Raw genomic sequence first — 27,772 nt, forward strand, 5'->3', positions numbered from 1 at the left:
GAATAGCTGAGTACTGTTCTTGGAGTATTTACAAACACACACACTCTCACTTATTTCTCTGTGTAGGCAGTATTGTGTTGAGGAGGAGGTAGTTGTAATTACGAGACTGGCCAAATTTGTCCTGCTGTGCATTTGAGCACAAAATGAAGTCAACATCCACAGTGGATCCTCCTGAGGATTTGCAGAGAATTTTTGTACATGTTTTTGAAATGTCTAAAAACATTTTATGCTCATTAGGGTTGCATGTATTTGGTCAAAAATAATGTTTTTAAATATCATTAAAATTCAACAATATCTGTTCTAATATATTTTAAAATGTAACTGATTCATGTGACGGCAAAGCTGAATTTTGAGCAGCCATTACTCCAGGCTTCGGTGTCACATGATCCTTCAGAAATCATTCTAATATGCATCATTCAATCATTTCTTGTTATAAATGTTGAAAACAGTTGTGCTTAATGTTTTTGTGGAAACGGTGATGTTTTTCAGGATTCTTTGATGAACAAAGTTTAAAAAAACAACATTTATTTGAAATAAATCTTATGAAATATTGTCAAATGTCTTTGATCACTTTTCATCAGTTCAACGGACTGTTACTGAATAAAAGTATTACTTTCTAAAAAAAAAAAACCCACATTTTGGAATGGTTTAGTTAGTCTAAAAATAGTCATAAATAATTTTTCATTAAATGAATGATTTCCCATTTATGAAGCAAGCAGTTCTGTTGTATCTTAAGTCTTTTATATGTAAATGAGCTACTTTATGATTGGCTAGCCTCTGAGTACTGGCACGCTTCACTGTTTCGCTCATCAGATAAGGCTGAACTGCTGAATAGTGAATAAAGAGTTATGTAAACAATAACATAACCTCGTATAAACATTATGTAACACCAACCATCTATTCAATTAGTGAGGTCGGCTTTGCTTTAGCTGTTATGTTTTCTTAAAAGCGTAACTTCACAGGGAATTAATTTAGAGACTGACCGCAACTTCTCCGAGAGGTTTTTAGCATGCTGACAGTGGTTTAGTGTGCTGTTAAGACTGTCAGCATGGTTTAAGGCACCTCTCTGCATTCATCCCCTCTAAAACACCAGCACTATTGCCATCAAAGTGCCGCTTGTGTCACAGATCCACCGCATTCAATAACATATTTCAAGATGATTACTGTCGGGCTTGGTGAACTGATGGTGTGCTATGAGCAGTATTCCTGTTATCATCCACAGTTTCTTAGTGAAGAGATTAGTTTTGTGTAATAAAAGATTGTAATTATTTTAGCCTCTGTATATATGCCAGACAACCCACCGACTGGTCGATTATATAGTTCTGTACATGCATTGTCGACTTAGTACATCAAACTCTTATTTCAAAGAAAGAAAATCCCGTATTCCATTATATATCCTTTCGACAGCTGGATAAAGATTGCACAAACTTTAGTTCCCAGAATTCAAGTTAATAATGAAAAATAGGGGGCTTCTTATTTGAAACCATTAGTTTTTCTCTCCCTGCTGGATATGAGCTGTAGAGACAGCGGTATAAATCAGACAGATGTGTCTGATGGGCTGCCCCACCGCCAGCGCACCCCACAGGACGTACTCCTCTACGCCGCTCTGCTTTCAGGAAGAATACTGGTGGGAGACAAAGGAAAAGAGTAGAGGTATAGAAAATGAAAGAGAGAGAGGGAGGTAGCAGAAGAGTAATAAAAGGGTTGATGAGTTTAAAAATCAGAGGACAGCTTAGTAATCTGAAAAAAAATAAAAGAGGAAAAGGGAACCTTGGAGGGAAAGGCCATCCACAGGTGAAATGACTGGTCAGATGATTGTGTAAAAACACCACTTTTACTTTTAATGTTACTGTAGAAACTCCACAGAAACAATTATATTTTTCTTTTAATACCAAAGCTCTGTTTCAGAACCTAACAACCTTCATAGACAGCATTCTAAGAGTCATGTATCACTGTAAGTAACCAATTTAAAACACTGTACTTAGGCTGTGCAGCACACAAATAGTGCTCTACGAAGGAGACTATTTATTTCAATAGAGCTTACTGTTTGCAAACTGAAGGTGCAATACTCTTAACAAGCATAAAAGTGAATAGCTCATGCAGATATTATAAATATTTTTATTTAATTAAAATGTTTAATTAAATTTTTATTAAAAATAAATAAATCAGAAACATTTTTAAATTAAATATCTATGATAATATTTAAGAATATTATTTCTCTCCTCTTGTCTGCCAATTTTGAGGGGGGCGTTTGCTTGTAATGATGGCTTAGAATCTAGCCAAAATGTGGTATTTTAGGAGACAGCACTTTTCATAAAATCTTTTTTTGTCTGTAGAGTGTCCATGGTGCCTTATAATGCTTCCTCTGTAGGTTTTGGACCATAGTTAATTATGCTAACAAGTCTTGTGTATAAAGATGTTTCACACTTCTATCTATCCTCTTGTCTTTTTTTCAGATAAACCAACAGATGTCTGGAATTAACCTGAATGGTTCTGGTGCTCCAATGGCATTTGGGCCACCTGGTGCACCCATGGGCGGCTGGGTGGCACCCCCCTCCGGTCAGACCCTCAGCACCCAGCTCTGGAAGTAAATTAATGAGGGAAGATGGAGGACAAGGGGCACCACATCCTCTCTTCTCCTCCTCCACCACTACTCGCACCCAGAATTTTATTCATGTACTGTCATTTTTTTTTCTCCTTTCTATTTCCAACCATACTCTGGAGAGCATCGATTCAACTTTCCCTGTTTATTGATCAAGTGAGCGAGAGTATGGAGTGTAAGAGACTGGCAGCTTTGAGCGTCCTATTTGCAATTATTTTTTTCTTCTCTCTCTCTCTCTCTCTCTCTCTCTCTCTCCAATTATACAGGCTTCTAATCTATCTTTACCAAATCAATAGTGAGTCATAGTATTTAAAAGACAGAGGTATGGCTATCATATTTGTGAATTCCCCCTCCTTTTCCTATCTTGTGTAGCCCCATGTCCTAGAACCCTGTAGCAAATATTGTATAGACCCATGTAATGTATGTAATCATGAGATAGATGAACCCCTCGCCCCCTCTCTCCGGCCTCTCACCCTACTGGATCTGTGTAGCTCCATGACAAATGCCATCTTAACTGTGATGTTTTAATGTGTGCGTTAACAGAGAAGCACAGTGAGTGGCAGACAAATAAACCTGGACGACTGTACAGCTGTGACGGCTAACGGAAAAAGGGGGCATTGGGGGTCAATAAAAAGTTTTAGCCAGCTAGTTTTGAAAAGTAAGGACTGATCAAAAGTTTGCAGTCGAACACGTCAGTCTCGCCGCTGTAGCAGAGCTTTTATCCTTTCAGACAGGGTCTCTCTGCTGTGCAATAATATAAACATCCCCACCGTGTCATCCAGGTTTATTTCTATAATGTGTTTACATTTTCTGGTGCCTAGTACAGAGAGAGAATATTGTTATTTACGTGCATTAAACCATGAATAGCCATGAACTATTGTGTGATCATTTTGTCTAAAGACGCATTTATTGTAAAGTTATCTTTTCCTTTTTTTTTTTTTTTTGCTTTTAAAGAGGGTCATTTGGAATAAAGACAGTTGTAATCCAAAAGTTCTGTCCTTGTAATAGTGTCTCACGCTTTAGACGGTATTTCCAGGGTTTTTCATCCACTGTTCCTTTTGTTTTCGTGGACTGTTCGATTCCCTTCTGCACCACTCAACCTCTCTGTACGTTATTCTAGCGGCTGGTCCTTTTCCTCCCCATTCACCGACATTGATCTGATTCTCCCGAGTGTCCAGAGTCTGCAAGATGGGAATAAGATCAAGTTTTTTCATGTCCAGTTGCCATTTGAAAATCCCTTATCCATGGTTTCTCCTCTACCACATTACAGGTAATCCAGTGTGACGCCACAGTGAGAAGCTTCAGCAGATACAGTGCATGTCAGTAGAGAATACAGAGACAGCTTGGCATGTCTTTTCCGCCAGAGCAGGTATCCTAAATTTCAAAGGTGGCCATCGATTTGGAAAGTGCAGATGATGGCGGGCCTTCATCCAGTGTTATATGACAGTCTTAGTCCAGTGTCAATCGCTAGACCTCTATATAGACCGAGTCCTGTTGCCGCTTTGGTTCGTTACCCAGGTTGACCTTCTCGGTGCGGGTATGCCAGACCAGGACCTGAAAGAAACAATTTGAAATCAGGTATTTAAGAATATGGGAACCAAGCACATGTGTATTGTATGTACCAAGGCAGTTTACTTGCATTACTATAAATAAGACTGCTCTTGAAATGCTTTGCCAACCTGAAATAAATGCTTTTTAACACCATTTGAGCCTAAAAAACAACATTTATGAGTCAGTTCATGTCATTTAAATGTTAATTTGACAAGCAGTTTATAAGATTTCTGTATTTCCCCATTCAAGCAGATTGGAGTTGGTCTTGAACCCCCAAAAATAGCTGCCCAGAGGGGTTGCAAATATGGCCACCGAGTGAACTGACATTCCTTAAAAGGGATTTTGAAGGCAAGTACACGTACACAGGTCCATCATAACAGAAAATAAGGTAATTGTGTGTGATCTCTCAGTGGAGATGTTTTAGGCTGTTGGTGCGTGAAGGGTGCTGGATTGGGATCTCTTAGACTGGTTCCATATCTTAATTATATCAGATAGAGGCAGTGCAGGGAACGAGCACAGTTAAATGGCCGCACCCAGGTGTGACACGTCAGTTCCTGAACACATGGCACTGCAGATTGACTTGTTTTGCATAACAAGGCTAATTTAACAGAACCATAAGTGATAAATAAGGTGCACCGTGGAGCAGCAACCCTGTAGTGGCCTTATAACAAGATGTATCAGTCAGATGTAGATTCTCTAATGCTTCTTATGAAGGTGTCTGACACTTTACTTTGTTGTCTCCCGTTGTTCCCTTGATAAATATTACCAGGGCCCAGTAAGCTGTGGGACAGGACTTTATATGTGGCTAAAAGCATTAAGAAATTTAAGTCTGAAGGTCTGAGATAGACTAAATTGGAAAATTCCTGAAGTGAATTGTAATTGGTTTGTGGATGGTTACACTTCATGTTTGTGTGCTGCTGTCAAAGATATTTGCAGAGTGATTATTACTTTCCAGAGTTTTATAAATGGAAAGTAATAATACATGAAGAATTAAACTTGCTTCCACTTTCTTATGTAATAAATCCTTTAATTTTTAATGTCGATAATGTAATGGCTACAACTCAGTGCATAATGGTTGAAAGCAGTGCTATAACAGCAGTGTGGAGGTGTAAAGCCAGCAATTCCCATGGGCTCTGGTAATTGTAAATGAGTTTCAAGACAAAGTTATTCAAATTTAAACCCTTCATAGTTTTTGGACTAATCTTGGAGCAGTCATGGTCTTTGCCTGTGCATCTATAAGAATATTGTAAGACAAGTGTTGATGTCATTGTCATTATAGCAATGTGTACCGAACTCTTGTTAAATACTCTGATAGACCAATTTCAATTTGTACAGAGAGAAACCCCACTTCGAGCGAACCAGGAATGAGAGAAGACACCCTGTCACCCTACTCCTCTTGATCCTGTCCTCCTTCTTCAATACGTTGTTTTGGCTTTTAAAAAGGGAGGTTGATAGATGAAAACACAAATGAATACAAGTAGAAAAATTTAAAATTTTAGCTTCAGTAATATCATGTAATGTGTCATTTAGAAGACATTAACATTTTCATAGTTATATACTGTATATAGTCATTTTCATATATATATATATATACTTTCAATTTGTAATAATATTTCACAATATTAGTTTTCACTGTATTTTCAATCAAATAAATGCAGCCTTGGTGAGCATAAGAGACTTCTTTCTAAAACATTTTTAAAAATCCTCCCGAAATTTTGAACAGTAATGTATGAGCTAACAACAAAAAAAAATCTATGCTCTTTCTATTTATCTAGTCTATAAAATTCATGTTAATTCATAATATATGTTAATTTAAACAACTTACATTGTAAAAAAAAAAAAAAAAAAGAAGAAGCAGTATATGTAGAAAATATTAACAGGTTTTTAAATGCTTTTAAAGTATTCTTCATTGTTAGTTCATGTTAGCTATTGCATTAAGTAATGTTACTAATGAAGTACTAATATAACTAATGAAGAATCTTAGTCTAAAGTGTTAACAATAAATACACCTTAAAGAGATTTTCTACAAATAGGATAGAATCTTGCATGACATCAGATCTAATTGTTATAGCCTATAATTGTCAAAGTATTTTAGCTCTTAATAAATGTGAAGTACTCTCAGGCCCATTGTGAAAAATGTCTGTGGATTTGGGCTGTCCCATATGGAATGATTTTCTCAAACAATGTTAGTGTTGAAGATTCTTCAGAGGGTTTCTTTTGAACCTAAACAGGATGAGCATCTGAAGCCTTGAGAGAGAATAATAATTTGAGCGATTGTATTGTGGGCAGAGTGAAGCATGCTGGCACGCTGACAGCAGTCTGGCAGGATCTGGTCTGCAGGAGCACGATTGAGATTGACATTAATAAATAGGAGAGTCTATGGACTGACTTCTGTAAATCTCTCACACACCCTCTTCACCTCTTCACATCTATATGGCATGTTTGCCATCTCTCTGCCAATCTCAAACATATTCCCTTTGCCCTCTTCTTCTTCCTTTCTCCCTCTGTCCCTTTCCTCCTTGTCACATCAGTTCAGTCTGATTACTCACATGAGATGACCCCCCTCACTCCTACCCAGCCTCCCTGTGCTTAATTTTGAAGTGCATGCTGGGAGTTGGCCATATCGCCCTGCCCACAGGCTTAGTCACAGTCATCCGCTGGGACCCTCAAGAACGCTTCTACAAATGTGATCTTTCCAAAAGACGTCGCTGGCAGTGCTCCACTTTGGACAGATGCCTGCTCACACCCATCACGAGGACCCATAACTGTTGGCACAAGTGCTTCCTTTTGTTTACTTCCATAATGCCATCCTCATATAATTGGACTGCAGCCACAAATGTAAGTATATTAAACTCCCACTTTGTCCAAGTAGCGACTTGCACTTCTTCGTAACTGTCAGTGCCCCTTCTACTCCGTTTTACAGGTGTGATATCTACACGCTTACACCCGCCATGGCATTGTACCACAGCAACAAACCCGCGCTCTCTGCAGTCTGTTTACAATGCGCACGTTATGCTGTGTCTGGCAAAATGACGCATACCTGATTGGCTGACGTTGGAAACATGTCCTGCTCTTGCTGGTGCTGGTGATTAGTGGAATTGTCAGCCCTGCTAATAGTCACTATTAATAACCCAGTGCGGCTACCATTAGGGTAATTGGGTGATAATGATGATGGCAGTAGCCGTGACGTACGGTACGGGGAGGAAGAGAGCATTTTGACACGTAAGGTGAGCCGACTGAAGAGATTTCAGCTCCTGAGATAATGGACCACGGATGAATGCAGGAGCTTTTAGAATCAGACCAAGTCAAATACTGTACATAGGAATGTGTTTTTCAGTTTCAAGAGCTCCTTGACAGTGCTATTCACTATTGTCACTGGATCGCCGTACAAAGTTAGGTTTTCAAATTGGTACCAAAAAGATAGGGTTGAGTCATAATGCCCAAACTAATGACTCAGACTCAAGAGAGACTAGGAACAAATACAGAACATCGAAAACTAATTTGTGTGAAGGATGCAAATGCAGGCTTCTCTACTGACCTGTGTACAGTTCTTGGCCTTTGGCTCCAAGTCCTCCACCTTGGTGATCTGTTTGAGAAAATCAGACTCTTGCATCCCTGGTTTGGCTCCTCTTCTCTTGAACAGGGCACGTGGGTTTGACAGGATCACCTGCAGGTTCACTGCAAAGCCTGCCAATGACAAAAAGGTTTGCAAGCAAAATCAGATATTTCAATTAAAAAGTATTTATTTTATTACTTTTTCCTATTTGCTACTTTTGATGTCATAGCTCATGATAATTATTAGTGAAGAGTTTGGAAAGAAATGTGTGCCCTTGAGCCGTGATGGCAGATTGCAAAATACTTACTTCCAGGGGTTGAGCAACTGCCATTGAGATGAATGAGAATACTAAAAGATCGCTTTCTCTAGGTATTATAGACCTCGATTACAAGTGTGATAGTTTGGGTTTCGCACAATCTCCAGAAATTGGACGCAATATAAATCAAAAAGCCTGCCATTGTTTATTGCAAATTCATCTAACACAAATTATTGTGCAGATAATCTCATTATATATTCAAGCACACTCTCTCATTTACGCTGTATTAGCTATACGCAAATACACAGCTCTTCAGCTTGCTCTTGACCTTATGCATTTCTCATGGGAGCAGGTTGAACCGTCCCACTGCTGCATGTGGGTCAGGATAAGTTTTTCACCCCCTCGTTTCCATTTCTCTCGGTGACACCGTCTCAGTTTCAAAACTTTACTGTAGGGAATATCACCCTCTGTTGTGGGCTCTTTATCCTGGGCACAGGCTGTTTTCTAGGGCGCCTGCATTCTAGCTAAAACCACCTGGGCTTCCCTCAAATCCACAGAAGAGAGCTCACGACAGCAATGCAATGTTCATCTAAGCCCTGGCTAACTGTGTCCTTGTGTAGCTACAAGTTTTCTCTCCCTCAGATCGACATGCATACTACATCAAGGTTTATTAATAGTTGAAGACCAGCCAACTCCTTTCTTTTGATCTTTTTTTCTTTTTTTAATGACTATATTGCCTTTTGATGTCCCTGTTGGAGTATTTGGGGGAATGATGTAAGAACCTATGCTTAGAGATTCAGGGACATGGCTTTGATACAGCTGAAGAGCTGGACATCTTTCTGCTGTTGCACCAACAGCGCTTCAGGGACCGGCTAGTTGCGCTGCTGAGTTAAATGCATAAACAATGTAGTAAACCCACCCTGAACATTCACATCCTGATTTTTAAACCAACTTTCATGAACAGGGTAGGGTTGCACTGGCCTTTTGTAAGGTCTTTAATTAGGATGGCTTTCAAATCTGTAAATAGAAGTGGTGCTGAAAAGCTGTTTATATTGTTATGATTGATAAAACCCCCACAAAACTATCAATTTCTAGTGAAAATATTATGCATAAATCATGAAATATTTAGTATATTTAAAAATGTAAATCATATTAATGAACTGTCTAAAATTAATAAGGGACCGTAAGTAAATATACAACAATCTGTAAAACTCAAATGGTGCACTTTTTACATTAGTTTCACTAACAATTCACTTATTTACATAAAATTATACGTCAAAAGGATTGAATTCTGTTAAGGTACAATATAAGGTCATTGATGTAATTTAATCAGTCAGCTGTTTTATTCCAACTGTTCATGCATACACCGCTGTTCAAATGTTTATGAAATTTGGGTAATTATTATAACAACACATTAAAGTGATTAAAAGTGACATTTAAAATGTTAAATATTACAACATACTTCTATTGTTCTTTAGAACTTTCTATTCATCAAAGAATCCTAAAAAAATGTATCATGATTTCCAAAAAACTATTAAACAGCACAACTCTTTTCAACATTATTGACCAAAAAAGTAGTGGCTGCTGAAGATTCAGCTGTGCATCACGGAAATAAATTACATTTTAAAATAGATAAAAATAGAAAACTCTTATTTTAAGTAACTAATATAGTGTAATAATACTGTGTAATAATATTTCACAAAATCACTGCCTTTACTGTATTTTTGATCAACTAAATGCAGGCCTGGTGAGCTTCAGAGACTTTTTTTCAAAAACATAAAAAATCTTACCGACCCCAAACTTATTAATGGTAACGTAGATTCAAGTTTAGTGGTGCAGTTCTCAAATATTTAGTAGTGTGCAAATTGTAGCATAGTGCCCACCACTGCAAAGAAGCTTTTAGAATGATGTAATGAGTCAATTTTATTATTTTAGAAATATGATAAAATATTTGTAAAGTGAAATTCTGCAAATTGTTTCCCAGACCCCTAGGAAAATATATATATATACTTGTGACACAGATCATGTAAAAGGTAGTGTGACTCACACACGGCCTAATCACTGTGTACACTACAGATGCTGCTTTTTGTTTCCGTTTATTCTCATGCATAATCTTTTCAACCCTTCTCCGCCTAATGCGCCTATGTCACTGTTGTGTTAAAAAGGTTTCCATGTTAAGGCAAGCACTTGAGCTCCTCTTCAGGAGAGAGCAGTGCTTGAAAGCAATGAGAGAGGCGGTTCAGGACCTTTTCTCTGCTATTGTGTTTGCTCTCAGAAGAAGCCGTACAGCAGGAATACTAAATAACTTCATTGTTCTCAGCTTTTGTTCAAGGAGAAGTGTAGTAGAGCAGGCGGATTTATGAACCTTAAACAGCTCATAGAACGTGTGTTTAGTCTACGGCAGCGATGTGAGGAAGCGTATACATTGTGTGAAGGGTTTGCGAAGGGAGATGTGCTCACTGTCAGCTTGACAATGAATACATTATCTCTGATGACAGTGATGATGATATTATGGGTGAGTGAACACATGTCAAGAATACAAGCTATGGAAGAGGAGCAATAGTGGTAGTAACGGGATCACATGAGCAAGAGATTATACCATCTCTTGTTATTGAGTTTCATGAACAGCATAATATCCAGCGCAGCGCTGGAGTCTGGGGAATTAGGAATTGCTTCAACCACGCACTGCTATCTCTGATGTTGTATTCATTCCCTCGAGCTGCATATGAGCCCTGCCTCTCTCCATTAGGATGTTTCCAACCTGTCAGCATCTTCTCACCCTCCCTCTTTAATGCATTACCTGAGAGCTCACGTTTGCTAAAAATGCACAGAGAAATGGCTGAATTTAGCTTCGGTAAAGGTGCTGTTTGCCAATTATAGGGAGCAGAGAGCGAATGGATGCCCCGTCACCTCACTTCTACCTAAAGTACAGGGTACCTGTTATCTTTTCCTACATGTTATGCTTTGTAATAGTTTGTAATTTATTTTACACTGTTGAAATATAGTTTACCATGAAAACATAAGTAAGCCATTTAAAAGCTGATTTTCCCAAAAAGTGTAAACACAGATGCTTTTAACATCCCTGTTTGGGAATCCCGACCAGCCTGACATTTAAACTTCCAAATTACTTTGTCATTTAGCAGATGCTTTTACCCAAAGTGCCTTAAAAATGTGGAACATCACAAGCAAAGTTTCAATATTTGCAGTACACATTGCCAAGTGCCAGGAGTTATTATAGGAAGTGCCTTTGTTTATGGTTGTGCTTTAGTTGAGTGCTTGTGGAAGAAGTGTGTCTTCAGCTCTTTCTTGAAGGTTCTGGTGGTCTCAGCAGATCGGGTGGAGGTTGGCAGCTCGTTTCACCAGAGAAGAACAGAGACTGTGAAGTTTCTGGAAAGCCACTTAGATGCCTGTTCACACTACAACGATTGTACTAAAAACAAAAAAGTTTTTCCTATGCGTTTCTGAAAGGTTTAGCGTACAGATGACAACGTTTGACAACAACAGTCTCCTAAATTAACACAGTTCATACGGATCCGTGAAAATTACTAAAAACGCTGTATGCATGCCAGGCCAGTAGTTGGCAATGTCACTTTGTAAAGAAACACTGTACTCCTGCGCACATATGCATTCTTCAAGTACGGATTCGCGCACGCCTATAGACTGAACACATAACACGTATGAGTATAACATCAGCGCTTTCACAAATGAGCATTTCTATAGTTTACATGGAGACAGTAAAAAGTTTTCTATTTTTAGATGAAAATGGTTTTGTGTAAACTCTTCCTTTGTACCTTGTTGTGAAGAAAGGATCAGGTCCTGCATGTTTACTCACAGTAAGGGGGAATGTACGCTTACAGTATTTATATTATAATTATTTTATTTTTATATTTTTTCAGTAATATAATGTTTTTGCCATTTTTATTACTTTTTTTGTGTGTTTGTGTGTGTGTATATACACACTCATACATACATGCAATTAGATATAAATATAATTAATTTATTTTTTAGTTTTAGTAATTTTAGTACTTATTTTATAAGTACTATAACTTATTTTATTTCAGTAAGTTGCCAAGACCTTTTTTTTTTATTTGTAAGGTTTTTTTTCATCTAATATTTATATTTTATTTTATTTCACCTTTATTTCAGTTATTTAGATTTTTTTTAATAGTGTTACTTGACGTTAACATTAACAAGCCTGGTACTTGGTGCCTTCTCTTCGTAAACATTGACATAGTTGATCTAGCTCGTATCACTAGTATTGTATAGGAAAAAAGCTTCTTCCGAAGACTCTGGTGTTTCACAGCTTTTTTTCCCTTCAGCTTAGAGCGCTCCTTTTGCATGGTCTCTCTATATAGGAACCGCTTTGCTGCCTGCTTTGGGCCAATTTTTATGCCTGTTTGAAACGACTTCAGTGAGGGGCAGTCTGGAAAGTAATTGCAAAGAAGTCCCATCTGCTTATCTGTGCAGGCAAGCTGCTCATCACACAGCTGATGTTGTGATTATCAACAGCACATGGTATAATATGGGCAGAATATCCTTCAGAACGCAGAGAAGATGGACAGAGATATGGATGACGGAAGTTCAATACCTTAATAACATTCAATAGAATTGAGAGACCTTGTGGTGAAACTTGAAGACATAATGCCCCAGCTAATGTTGTTCTGCTTCTCCAAGACTTTTGTAGACATTTACAGTAATAGTTCTGAACTTTTAAAAATGCCATAATCAGTTCCGTTGATGGATAGTTATTTGGTCACAGTAGCTCACCTGCAATGGCACATGTCATGGTTTGATTCCTAGGAGAACCAGCATACTGATAATAATGTATATCTTGAATGCACTGTAAATCACTTTGGATAAAAGCATCTGCCTAATGAATAAATGTAATTTAAATGGAAGCTTTCAGATGGGCATGGTGTAAAAAAAGAAATGTGTTACGTTTTGCACAAATTAGTTCTGGAATTCGAAATCAACTGGGTTGACGGAAAGTGCAAGTTAACACAAACCTGTTATTTAACCAATGGAATCTCTTGTCAAAAATCTTTTGTCACTCAAGGGAGTGGGCCAGATCATGTTCAGGGCCTATGAATATTTGAAATCCAGAAATAGATATTTCTAAGAACTGGTCAAGCAGCTTTTTTAAATGGCTGCTTAATCTGTAACACTAAACCAGCTATAAAAATCCCATTGTCATGATGCAAAGGATTTTTCATGTCTAAGGCATAGTTTGTTGTAGTTGTTGTTTTTCAGGCTGCTCATTTTAACCATTTACAGGGAGTTGTTTCAGCATTGAGTGTATTTTTGCCTCGTAGGCAAATGTATTATGTATTTCATAAAGCAACATAAAATAATTAACTGACAAATTATTTTGTAATTTAAGGTGGTTTAGATTGTGTTTTATAGTTTTCAATGGTACACTCCGATAGCCATTTTATAAAAATAGAATGCAATAACCTGGAAATCAGTTAATTGTCTGTAATTTTCTGTTATTTTGAGATGCGGTTCTGTTACACAGCTGAAATGCTGTCAGTGTGAATGCATGCTTTTGTGTTAACGTTTCATCCTGCACATAGTGTAAAACAGGTATAATTGTCACACATTCAAATATGTGTGCCTTTTTTTCCTGGTTGGGTAACAATGTTGCAGCAAGATTTTTATAAACCATTATCATTCAGATTTTTTGTATTAATATTCAGTAAAAAATTATAGTGGTATTTTAATGACCGTGCATGTTCTTAAAGTAAATATTTTCAAGAGATCTTAGTGGTGTCTTACCAGCCATGTCAATTGCAAATGGCCTATCGGCCTTCCAGCCTGTGTACCAGCCGACCACTTTCCCCTCTTCCACTAAGGGCCGCTCGTACCTCCGACCTCCAACGAGTCCCACCGGCCACACTGACACTCTCCTGGTTGACCGCATCTGAACAGTCGAAGGCAGAGCAACAGTAAATATGATAATATTACAAACCCAGTCCACCAAAGTTATCATAAAGAATTGCAGAGTTTTGTTGTGCACCCTCCAGTCGGTTCTTTGGACCTTTATACTGCTAACCATACGCAGTACTTAGTCTATTATTATTATTATTATTATTATTAAAGGAGCAAGTGTAGTACCGTCACACACAGAATGGCTTATTATAAAATCCTGGCTCATTTTCAGCATAAATAAGTCCGTCCACCTGCAGTCTGCTGGAGTCAGCACACATCGCTCTTCAGTTTCATAAACACCATCACATCTGATTGAACCACCCGCCAACACTAAAACTGACATTTCCAACAAGATACCATCTTCCTTGAGGAATTTTAAACGTCCTACTGCTGAAAGAATCTTGTTTTCCCTTCATTCCTTTATATATATAATAAAAATAAAAATGATTTGCCACTGGGGAAATGAGCGTTGCTGCAATTTCTCAAACAAATGGTCAGAGTAGCCTTTGAATATTTAATGGTTGTTCTATTTATGTGAGTGCTGTACGCAGTCGGGTGACGTGCCTGTGGCTGGCGGCCGTAAGCAATGGACAAGCTTTGAAGCCCAGACTGCTGCCCCTTTAGCTGTATTTCTAATGTCTGTCTTCCTCCCTCTCTTCAAAGGCTTCATCTCCATAATGGTGCTCTTAAAGTCTAACACCGCTCAAAAGCCAAGTCAAAGAATTCTCCATAGCAAAGAGGATGTCATCTGCAGGTGCCAAGCGTCCTTTTGCGTTGAAGTTGGCAACAAGGGCAACAGGCACAGCCATCAAATGCAATGTCACATGCACTGTTCTTTGAGATGAGCTCTCAAGCTACAGGCGGCTATGGCTAGGCATCTGTATTTGGCAGTTTTTGTGACCCATGTGTTTTCCTGCAGGGACAGGAAATTTGAAAGTCTGGCCCCATTTTGACAACGTGGTGCAGAGAAATAAATTCGTACTAGACGAGTGTGTTCGATATCTTTAGGGAGGTAAAATCACCTTCGATAACAAAACTCTACATGCTGCCTGACAGTTCCAGAGAGGATTCAAACAATGCAGCAACAAAATTGGATCTAGTAAGGAACTATATTTCTAAGGAAAGACCGGTTACAACTGAGAATAATAAATCTAATGCAGAATTTGCTGTGATGTGGCGTGGCACCAAAGCCACAAGGCAGAGTAGGAGAATACATTGTATACTGTACCACGGAAATCAAAATATGACTTTATTATGACCATGTGCTGCCGATACATACTCGGCACAAAATTACATTGTAACACTTTTTTTTAATTAGCCTTTTTAGACTTGCTTTCCAGTTACAATATCTGAAAATCCTTGAAATTAGAAGCAACACTGCATCTGTATTAGGTATTAGGATAAAGGTAGAATAATTGATGATAAATGAGACGATGAGCTATAAGTGCAGGGTTTGGACAACAGCCACAATACTACAATAAATTTTATTTTAAAGTGCATTTTATTTTCATTGCACTGACTTTAAACTTCAAACTAAAGAAAAATTGCCAGTGCAGTAGGACAAAATGTAGAGTCTACGAAAACAAGTCTTGTATCTTGTTCTTATATATTTTAACTGTAAAATTAGTCAAAAAAAATTTTTCTTGCAGTAAAGAGGTGATAAAGCAACAAGCAATAATCCGGGTTTTTGTCCTATCAGACTACAAGAAGCAATGCTACATTTCACTGGTTGTTCAGTTTTATTTCATTAGCGCTGTTCTTGCTAAAATCTCATTGGACTTAAAGGGATAGGTCACCCAAAAATATAAATTCTGTCTTCATTTACTCACCCCCTTTGTCATTCCAAACCTCTGTAACCTCTATATTTAGAAGAATATTGGTAACTAAACAGTTTCAGTTCTCACTGACTTGCATTGTATGGACCAAAAATACAATGGAAGTCAATGGAATTCCAATTTGTTTGGTTGCCAACCCAAATATTGATCTGGTTATTGTGTTCAGCAGAAGAAATACATAAATACAGGTTTGGAACGACAGTTGAGTAAATGATGATCGAATTTAAATTTTTGGTTGTATTATCCCTCCTTGTGTATATTAAACATAAACAAGGAAAAAACAAGGAAGTTATGGATATCATACAGTATGACCCTCACGTTTCACATGGAAAAACTTGCAGTCTGATAAAGCTCCATATTAGACATGAAAATACAAGGTATGTGTTCTTTGTTGTAATGCTCTTCAGTTGTGTGTCATTGTGAATGTGAGAAAGAACGCAAACAAAGATGGTTCTGATTGACTGATTCGTGATCAATTATACCATGCTCCATTTTTTAGTCTGACAAATTGCTCGTCATTGAAAACTTATTTTTTCTATCCAAAAATAATAATGTATGTTCTATTTGTGTGTTTACTGATAAAGCTATTTCCGCTCAAAATCTTTATGGTAGAATAATCTTCCCTTACTTCACTCAGGCAGTAGAAGACATTTTTTCCTGAACTTGATCACTGTACTTAAAAAATATATATATATATTGTTTCACTGTTGCTGTGTCACATATCTGTACAAGCTTGTACTTTTCTAGTCAGTTTTGAGACTTTGCATTGCAGTTCTTCTAAGTTACTGTCACCTGGGGATGAATCACTCGAGCTTTAGCATTTCTCGTTGGGGAAAACAGTATGTGCTAAATGAATACCTATGTGTCATTAATATTTGTCATTATGAAAGACTAGCTGTTGAAGAGGCCCAAATGACTCTCATTGTTGTGCTGTGTAATGTGTTCGTGTTAAGCAGCGCAGGGGTCATCAGCATAGTGACACTGCGCTCTACCCCTCAGGGGCTGTTCCATGTGTTCATCCACATGTCCAGCTGTGTTCTGGAGAAATGGAGAGAGAGGGAAAGAGGCAGTGGGAGGGATGCACAAAGCAAGCGTTGAAGAAATGAGGAGGGCATTAAGGCCGGTGGCAGAGGAAAAGAGAATGGCTTAGATAAGAGGAAAAAGCAGAGGTAGGATAAAGGTAGAATAATTGATGATAAATGAGACTATGAGCTATAAGTGTAGGGTTTGGACAACAGCCAAGAGAGAGAAAAAGATTTTGTGTTACTGTAGATTGGATGGAGAATGTAATGCAGAGGAAGAAACCTCTTCTGTCCTCTTATCACTCGACTGCTGTCAGCTTTCTGGTGCCCTTTTTATGCTTTCCAACCAAATAAAAGAAATGTCCAACCATCAGACATCAAGTAAAGCAATACATTTACATGTTAATTCTTAAATTTCTCCGCTTGGTGGCTAATTTATTTGAATTTGTAAATTTTCATGCAATCTTCTTACACCCTACTGATGGTAAATTTATGGGTAGAACTAGTAAAATAGTTGTTTTCTCATGCGATTTGCTCAACTAACAATGACAATTCTGTCATCACATGTGGTGTCCATGTTGGTCAATCTCCAAAAAGGATAAAAAAAAAAAACACCATAAAATAACGTTAAAATTGATCCATATGACTACATTTGATATTGCATGCTGTACTTTCCATCTTATTTTTCAATGTGGAAAGAAGCCGTTTTCTGTGAATGTGTGAGACTTCCGATTCATTAGCCGCTATAGGGAAATAACGAGAAGAACAGTTTCAAACAGCATAATGAACTGTTTTGTACAGCTAAAAATAACTAAAAATAAAATGTAAAGTTCTTACATTAAAAATGCAAACTACTTTAAAATTTCTCCTTTTCCACTGAAAAAATAATTAAATAAACAAATGACCGCATCTGGAATGACATGAGGGTAAATAATAATATTCATTTTTGAGAGAGCTACTCCTTTAATCCTACTGCTTACACTCTTATAATTACCAGAATCCAGCTGACTTGATCAAAAACATATCTTGAAGAAATATGTGCAGAATTTAAAAGTTTTTTAATGTATGCAAGACATAGAAAAGCATAACCTGTCTCCACTCATCACTTCGCTGTGTTATCTGTTTCATCCGTCGTCCACAGACAACCGTTTAAACAGACAAATCCTAATTTCCCAGCTGTCAGGTCACTCTCTCATTTCTCTGTGACTTCAAAACTGGGATAATTCACTCTGCTCGGCTACACAGTATACTGGGTCACCTTCGCTTAAGGGATAGTTCACCCAAAAACTGAAAATTCTGTCGTAATTTACTCACTCTCAAGTTGTTTAAACCTTAATTAGTTTCTTTCTTCAGTTGATCGTAAAAGTTATTTTGAAGAATGTGGGTAACCAGACAGTTGCTGGTCCCCAGTGGCTTCCATAGTATGTTTTTTTCCTACTATCAAAGTCAATGGGGACCAGCAACTGCTTTGATACCCACATTCTTCAAGATTGAGTAAATAATGACAGAATTTTAATTTTTGAACTCTCCCTTTATGCGCATCAACTGCTGCACTTTTGAGACACATAAGAAATAGATGGTACTGGTGTGATAAAACACATTGCATGAATGTCCATGGGGACAGATGTCACAGCGAAGTCTCCTGATGCACTGCAAGTTATTAATTGCCACCTTTATATTTATACTTCACCTTTTTAATTCAGAAACCTTGTGGAGTACCAAAAAACCTTGTACAGTGACAATATAGAGGTTGAATTGACTTTAATTGCTGCATTATATGTTTAGGTTTTCAATTTTATTAAGTTTTTACAGTGCCGGTTCTCAAGGCAAATACTGTAGAGGCAATGGACTGTCTCTATATATCACACTTTGTAAAGCATGTAGATCTATGCACCCCACTTATAAATGTATTTTTGTTGGGTCTTATAGATGCTATATTCCGTTTGGTGGAAAAAATAAGATGGGCATATATTAATGTGCTGCTTCTTGTGGAAAAAAAATGAACACATCCTGCACCATTTGAGTAGACACGCATGACCCTTTTCAATGGGTCAGACACAGGTCTATCATATATCAGGATCAGAATATCGAAGAGACACTGTGGTGGGATTTTTTTTTTTTTTTACCCGGCCCAACAAGTAGATCGTAGCAACACCCTAGCAACCGTATAGCAAACCCTGCCATCTAAAAAACAGAATTCATATAGATGCATGGCTTGGACCAGTGTGGACCAGCAGAGGTTTCTTGAGAACCCCAGCCATATCTCTGTCTAGTTGGCAGTAGGCCTATTTGCCATGATGTAACATTTCTATTTGCATTGCTTTTCTAACCAACTATACTTTATTTTCATTTTTCAGATTTCATATCAATCCTTACTCATTTAAGTAGAATTAAAACAATAGTCATCTCAAGAAGTCGTGTTTACCTCTTCAAATAACGCAAGGCTGTAAGTGTTATCATCATCCGCGAAGAAAACGACTCCTTTATCTTTGACCGAGCGATGTCCTCTCAGCCAGCCGAGCGCTAAGTTCCTCTGCTCGGTCGCTCGGGGCATCCCTGTCCGCTTGAACCTGCGCGGAGTGAACACGTTCAGGTGAGTGTATCGCAGCCCAGAGCGGGCGAGAAACCGAGAAACCAGCTCCGTGTGGGAGTTCGAGTCCTCCACCACGATCCAGTGGAACTGCGGAACCTGGCGGAACGTATTTGCCAAGCGGGTGAGCTCTGCTTTCTGCACCGCTCGGCTGTAAGTAGGAGTGATGGCATAAATGACCGGGAGAGATGTGGCGTTACTCCCGCTGCTGCTGCTGCTGGTGGTGCTGCTGCTGCTTCGAGTCGTCCTGACGACCTGCCGCTGCTGCTGCACATTTCCCAGCCGAGACAAATAAAAGCTGGCCGTGTTCCGAACAGACAGCCTCTTGGTATCGATGTCAATCACGATTATCACTATCAAGATCCACGGAAGAAGGATGAAAAAGCGAGTATAAAAGATGGATTTCATTGTGCCCGAAGAACCAGCACAGCTTAATGTGAAGAATTAACAGTCCGCCACAAACAGAGTTTGTGCCTCATTCAGAGACGATTATTGAATTTTTGCAGATTATTCCTTTTTAAACTTCCTTTAAAGCCGTCCCTCGCGTGTTTTTTAGCCAGTATCCGCAGTCCACGAACGTTTAAACTTCCCATTCCCGTTTCCTAAACGCACTGTTGCGATGCCATCCCGTCCTGCGCTCCGCCAGAGAGTCCGTTCCCTGAGATGATGCTCCCGATAAATAAGGAGTTTTCAGTCGTTCAGCGCAGAGAACAGTGCCAAAAATAACAACAGGTCATTGTTTTAGGTACGTGCATAGCTTAGAGTGCAGTAAATTCATGTAGGTGTAATGATTACTCAAAACTGCATCGAATGATGGGACTGAGCTGATGGTCCGACGCTGCTGTAAATCCGTTGAAATGAGGAAAACGGAGACTTCAAACTGAGATTTCACCCTCCCCACCTGCGCACTACAGAGAGCGAGATAGGAATCACTTGCATTGTTGTCTGTTTTTTGCGCGATAGCAGACTTTCATGTAATATTCACATGTTTGTCTGTCAGACATGAGTACAGTTTAATTCTAATCTGTAAACGAGTGCAAAGAGGGCTGTTGTTAGAATTTACTCAACTTGCAAGGCAAGTAGGTAACATAAATGTTTTTTTTTGTGCTTGAATTTATTGTAATCAAAATTACGTCCCCCATCCAAATTCGTTTTAAAAAAATGTATTCTGAAAATTTGACTATTTATTCACTTATATATTTAGTTGCATCATGCTGATAATTATTAACTTAGTAGTCATTGTGTTAAACAAATGTAAAATTTGTTCATGCCATAGTCTTTACTGAATAAATTCCACATTTCCGTTTGTTCCAGAGGGACCGTCAGATATCTGAGATTCCAATAACAGAAGGTGTGTCTGAATGTCATGTTCATGTTCATCAAATAGCAGATTTCTTTAAACACCATTTAATAAGATATCGGAGTATGTAGACTACAGGTGCATCTCAATAAATTAGAATGTCATGGAAAAGTTCATTTATTTCAGTAATTAAACTCAAATTGTGAAACTCGTGTATTAAATAAATTCAATGCACACAGACTGAAGTAGTTTAAGTCTTTGGTTCTTTTAATTGTGATGATTTTGACTCACATTTAACAAAAACCCACCAATTCACTATCTCAACAAATTAGAATATGGTGACATGCCAATCAGCTAATCAACTCAAAACACCTGCAAAGGTTTCCTGAGCCTTCAAAATTGACTCTCATTTTGGTTCCCTAGGCTACACAATCATGGGAAAGACTGCTGATCTGACAGTTGTCCAGAAGACAATCATTGACACCCTTCACAAGGAGGGTAAGCCACAAACATTCATTGCCAAAGAAGCTGGCTGTTCACAGAGTGCTGTATCCAAGCATGTTAACAGAAAGTTGAGTGGAATGAAAAAGTGTGGCAGAAAAAGTGCCACAAACTGATCACCTCCATGCCACGCCGAATTGAGGCAGTAATTAAAGCAAAAGGAGCCCCTACCAAGTATTGAGTACATGTACAGTAAATGAACATACTTTCCAGAAGACCAACAATTCACTAAAAAAAATTTTCTTTTCGGTCTTATGAAGTATTCTAATTTGTTGAGATAGTGAATTGGTGGGTTTTTGTTAAATGTGAGCCAAAATCATCACAATTAAAAGAACCAAAGACTTAAACTACTTCAGTCTGTGTGCATTGAATTGATTAAAACACGAGCTTCACAATTTGAGTTGAATTACTGAAATAAATGAACTTTTCCACGACATTCTAATTTATTGAGATGCACCTGTATATATGTTGGTGAAAACTGCTAGCCAAAGGATTTTTGTTCTGTTGATCAATGTAAAATGCAACTAAATTAATATTGCTTAAAATGGCAATTAATTGTCTGCTTGTGTATGAAGATCCTGTGAAATCCATCCTCATTTTTCCACATCAACAATATGATTGATTGAAAACTCAATCTGTTGATGTTCATTTGCTTCAGGCATATTCCCATCTGTAGATTTAGCAGATCACCTGATGGCATAAACAAAACATCCTGATGCATGACTAACAAGGTAAAAAGCAACATGGCAACTTATTAGATTTAACAGTCAACATTGTAATCAAAATGGTTGACACATTGCCAGCAGGCTTTTATGATGTTCATTTCAGCACTGGCATGTCTATTTGACTGTCCTGTGTCTCCATTCACAGTGCGATGACAGCAATGGATTGTGACATCCAGCCTTGTCCTCCCATCCTCAACATGCCACCCCCTGTCACCACAGACAATGTCAATCACAGAAAATAGAAGCAACTGTCAGAGACGCTATCTCATTGTGGGCACCCTTTTGTTGTAAATGACTGAAATCTGACAGGTAACAGTGACTATTGTTCATTTCATTGCATCTAGAATGAAAGAAAAGCACTATGAAGTATAAGGAGAAGCACAATGGTTATGGCCTAATTATTTAAGAAACAAGCTTCAGGTCTTGGATGTAATGGAATTGATCCACAGTGAACTGTTCTATTACATGGAGCGAGTGTTTTTTTTTCTCGATTTGTGAGAAGTGAGGAGATGTGATGTGATTAAATAAGGAAGATTTATGCTGTTCAGAAGGAACTAGAGACACTATGACACACTTAAAAAAAGAAAATGGTGCTACTGTGCATTTTTGCAGTCAATCTAATCTGGTAATCCTCCCATCTTCATTCACACTAATGAGGCTTCGCAGGAGAGCATGGACTGGACTATTTAATGGCTTTCAGTAGTGGGGGAGGAGGGGAAAAAGCTGTTTATTGATGGAGAAATATCCTTTCAATACTCATGCATGCTGTTGAAGCCAACATAATGCAATAACAACCAATTAAAGCGCCCCATGAAAATAGATCACAGCACAACTAGATCAAATGATAATTTAGGTCTCAATTCAATAAGAGTGAGGCAAAGCAATTTAGATCTTCACAATAAGCAGGAAATATAGAATGCATTTGTCAACACCATTTGCATAGAAATGACTTTTCATCACTTTCCATTATTGTGTGAATTCCGCTTGAGCCAATACATTTTCTAAACATAACTCAATGGAATCAATTGGTCTGGAGTTAACAACATTAGGTCTCTGTTCTTGAAGCTACAGAAACAAATTGCTGTTGGACTTTTTCTCAACTAAAAATCGAAGCATTCAAATAGTTTCACTTGTTCGGAGCCTAATCTAATTTTCGAGCGAAATGCATCTAATGTTTCAACCTGATAATGATTTGTGTTTCCAATTCTGACACCATTTCAGATGTACAATAAATTGAGTTTTAAGATAAACAATAACAAAATTGGCTTAATAGCTTAAATGCCATAACAATTTAACTGACTTTGTTTCTCACACGCTTTAGTGGAAGAACAGCCATTTAGTTCCAAAATGTGAGTATGTGTGAATAATTTCCAGAACAGAGTCAGATGTATACTGGTCGTGCAACCAAATCTCTAAATGACAGAAGTAACTTTGCAAGCTCTTTCATTTCAAGGACACTGAAGAAAGTGCTAATTTGAAGCATCCAAGCATGCAATCAATCTTTTTTGACTTTTGGTAGTTAACATCTCTTTGCACTGTATATTTCATCATCTTTGTCTAATGCAGTCTTCGAGATTCTCATGATGCTTTTTTTAACCAGTGAATAAAAGCAATGCTAGCACAGCAATGAATGATGAAGGATGAATATGTTCTGTAATAACCTTGAATCTGTGGCAGAATATCATGCTGTGGGATAGATTTACATAACAAAAGATGTCTCTTGGAGCTCAATCACAAGTAAACAGAGCTGAAGCGGTAACATGGCATTTCACAGGCCACATATTACGAGTACATTAATAGATGATGACACTCCTCGATCTGGGACTACATCAATGAGCCCTGGGATAAACACGTATTAGCACCTGTGATACCAAGAAGCTCTCTCACACTGTGGCTAACTTAAGCATTTACCTGCATGATCCTCTGAATTTGTTTTTTCCCCTAGCATTAGCAGAGCAACTTGGTGATGTGATGATAGCAAGACTACAAATCGACATGCTGATAGCTGCAGATTGTCTAAACACTGTGCTTTGTCTTCATGGCACATGCATGCAGTAAAAGGTCATTTAGGTCCCTAATTAATCCATGGGGAAATTATATCTGCTAGAGAAGGAGAGACTGAATGAGAAAGTTTGCTAACCTCACAAATGCAGCATGATGTATTTGAAATACTGGATTAGATTGGACTGATTCTGGCCAAAGTCTCTTTAAGGCAATTCACTTTATTCACCAGCCATCTTGGTATGTCTCTGGCAGCTATTTTTTACATTTTATATATTTGTTAGAAGAAAGTCAAAAATGTCCAAAACTCATTTCAGTGACAGATTTTAAATTTGGAATCAGATCTGACAATAATTTCATAAATTGTCTTCTTTTGCTCATTATGAATAAAAAGAAAAAAAAATCAGGTTAGTCCAATGTGCAAATATTCTAGAGTAAAAAAACAAACCAAAAAAACGGGTTCTTCCAGTCCTATGGCTGCTATAATAAGTGTTACCGTTTCTTCCTATTCATATCTTTTCAAGTGGTCCTTCTCTTACAACTTTAAACTGTCTGATCTTGTCTTGGTCGTCACGTCTTGAATGGCTGGTTTCTACAGTGGTTGTTGTGTGTGTGCTGTTTGCTCTCAGCAGTGATGTAGCACGTCACCATTTAGTTTAAATAAAAACACAGCTGTGCTAAAGTACGTCCTGACTCTTTTCTCACAGGAAAGAAAACAGTGAAGATATGAACAAAAGAAAATGCTTCTGTCTGAGAAGGCATTTACAAATCATGCAGAATAGAGAATGGCATTTTGATAGAGTGCTCCAGCAAAACCAAGAAATCACTGGTGTTCACAATTGCATCTGGCACAGGGAACTTGGCAAGGCCTTCTAACATCACAATTAATTGGTCTCATCCTGCAACAATCTAATTTGTTACTGTGACACGAAGCCGTTAATGATAAAGAGCGGTGACAGGGTGATCAATTAGGCTTGTCTCTGCCTGGCCTGTTCACTTCTGTTTGGAAACTCTCTTGATTCTGTTCGTTTAGTCCCACCGGGAGCTGGATTAATCCTTATGGTGGAGTGGAGTGTATGAGAGTGGAAGACTAGTTTTCATTTCCATGCTGGAAGGACACACTGTCCCTGCCGCACCCAGCCCGCTGACTTCTTTCTCACCTGCTGATGAATGACGACGCCCTTGGTTTTCATATCAGCTGAAAAAAGGATAAACCCATGAAAACTGTATTGCTCAGAGGTTGCACTTTCGTAATTCAGTAGGCTTAACGGAGGTCCCATTAGATTTCATTTAAGCATCTGTATTCACTGTAATTGGCGGTTAGACCATGTGTTACAACACACTGAGCTGTGTGCTCATGTGGAGCTCCAATGGCAAAATTCCTGGGAGAAATAATAGCATAGGAGCAAATGAGACAATCATTCCAAATTATGGAACGGCCTACCTTTTATCTATTAGATAATCCCTACAGAATCTCTGTTTAAAGTAAAAGTTAAAACCCACCTTTTAGAAAAGGCATATAACATGTGAGTTGTCCTGAGCTTGTTTTTCCTCTGAATGTAGTGCACTGGTCAACGACTGTTGTTGTATTGTGCTATATAAATAAACTTAAAGAAAGAAAAGAAAAAAGAATCGTGCACTTGGCAGATTTGGTCAATTAAAATTAACTTTGGTGCGATTGGTCTTAGTGCGGTTCATTTGAAAAAGTGTAAACGCTGCCATCCGAATCTTGGTGCCACTGATATGGTGGGTCTTTGTCCACTTCCATATGAACTCTGGTGCAGTTCAACTGATATGTGACCTTGGACCACAAAACCAGTCATATGGGTCAATGAAATTGGCCGAGATACAACTATTTGAATATCTGGAGTCTGAGGGTGCAAAAAAATCTAAATACTGAGAAAATTGCCTTTAAAGTTGTCCAAATTAAGTTCTTAGCAATGCATATTACTAATCAAAAATTAAGTTTTGATATATTCACGGTAGGAAATGTACAAAATATCTTCATGGAACATGATCTTTACTTAATATCCTAATGATTTTTGGCATAAAAGAAAAATCGATAATTTTGACCCATACAATGTTTTTTTTGGCTATTGCTAAAAATATACCCAAGCGACTTAAGACTGGTTTTGTGGTCCAGGGTCACATATATAAAAGCAACATGGACCAAAGACATCTAAACAAACCAAAAACAGGACTTGACGTTATAAGATGCAACCCTAAAAAGGACAAAATGCTCAAACATTCATGCTTCTTCTTGTCATGGGAGATATGTTGCCCATTACAGTTGGGTACAGGCATTGGAGAGTGTGTGCAATGGACCAATTCCTGGTGCTGAATTTTAAAAGCTATTTCTGAGTTATAAGCTGGTAAAAATACCACCATATGTACACACGTACAACAAGCACATTTAGCACACAGCATTGTTTTGCATGTTCGGTAAGTTTGCAATATATACATAAAAAAACGGTCCAATCTGACCATGTCCTTATGCCTTTTGTTTTGAATCTTAGGATTCAGTGTTAAAAAAAGTCCTAAGCAAAAGACTCGATTTGCTCTCGGTTTAATCTCACTGTCTAGGAGAAGCAAATGAGATGAAAGAAATGTAATTTTTCATTGCTGTGGTAGTAATTGGTAAAAAGCACACTTCAAATGGTTTGAAACGAGATGCAATCATACAAAAAATAATTGCGTTAAGCATATGCTCGTCTCAGCTCAATTTAATATCTCAAAGAATTGAGATATTATAGAGATCTCATTTGCGATCATTGTTTCCAAATGCGCCAACTTGAGTAGGGGCTGGACAGGGTGTAATTTACAGACCTTAGTCTCTAATTTAGTCTAAGAATTCTGTGCTTTAAAATCATATAGTTAGAAACACAATACTCATTCAGAGGGCTTTTATAAGTAGTGTGAAATGGATATGTCCTCCAGTTGAAATGATTACTTTCTAATATTCAGATTTTGTTTGAATGTGATGGCACTACATTTCAAAGCCATAATTAACTTCCTCCTCTTAATGACAGAAGAACTGTCAACATTTAATGATCTTGAAAATGAAAAAAGCAAATGTGAGCAGCCGCTGAAATTTCTTCCTAATCTGTTTGCGCTGTATTGCATTTGTATCTGCCACGGCAGTGCTCTGTTGAATGAGGTTAGCTCCAGTCTTTAGTGAAGAAGATATTAGTGTGGAATAGAAAGAGCCACAGACCCTTAGGAGGATTTAGAGCTTGCCGAGGGGCGTAGGTTAGGACTGACAGACTGGAGGACTTTTCAAAGTCTTTACTCAACTTTCTTAATTAAACGGCACAGACGTGCATTAGGCCATAATAATCTTGAGTGCTGTGATTAGTAAAGCTGCAGGAATGTATTCAGGGAAAATAAGGAGGTTTGGTGTGTGCATGTGGCACACAAATAGAAAGATAACACTAATGTCACATCACATCACATCCATCACAGGAAGAATGAATAATGACAACATTCCTGCATACCAAAAACAAACAAACAGTAATCAGACGGTCAAATATTTAGATGTTGTACATGTCATTCAGCAGTAATCTTTATTGAACAAATAATTGACAATGGAAATGTCAGTTAAGCACAAACAGACGCTCAATCCACATGAGGCAAGGTCAGGTTAACGAAAGGACAATAATTCAACTGTATAAATTTGTAAACAAGATGATAAGTGTGTCACTCAACATACTTTTTTAATACAGGATGAATATTGATAAAGTGGAAGTTTTGGAAAGTGAAAGCTTAAGATATCTCTTACCTTAGCTCTCTTAACATAAACAAGGTAGACTAAACTAGGCTGTACTTTTATAAACCTGTACTACTTGAATATTTTATGTATATATATATATATATATATATATATATTTATATATATATGTATAGTA

The 27,772-nt window shown here is 37.9% G+C and overlaps 1 protein-coding gene across 1 annotated transcript; it reads right to left on the bottom strand.

Moving 5' to 3' along the window:
* Positions 1–2,862: 2,862 nt before the first annotated feature.
* LOC107585329 (galactosylgalactosylxylosylprotein 3-beta-glucuronosyltransferase 2-like) lies at positions 2,863–20,189 on the bottom strand. The gene is made up of 4 exons (XM_016272327.1): positions 19,176–20,189; positions 13,741–13,885; positions 7,692–7,840; positions 2,863–4,156 (listed from the first exon to the last, which is right to left on the bottom strand). Exons 1-4 carry the CDS (start codon positions 19,746–19,748, stop codon positions 4,070–4,072), a joined length of 954 nt encoding a protein of 317 aa, XP_016127813.1. The 5' UTR covers positions 19,749–20,189; the 3' UTR covers positions 2,863–4,069.
* Positions 20,190–27,772: the final 7,583 nt, after the last annotated feature.

This window comes from Sinocyclocheilus grahami, unplaced genomic scaffold (assembly GCF_001515645.1).
Source record: "Sinocyclocheilus grahami isolate Dianchi unplaced genomic scaffold, SAMN03320097.WGS_v1.1 scaffold69.1, whole genome shotgun sequence".
Lineage (NCBI taxonomy): Eukaryota > Metazoa > Chordata > Actinopteri > Cypriniformes > Cyprinidae > Sinocyclocheilus > Sinocyclocheilus grahami.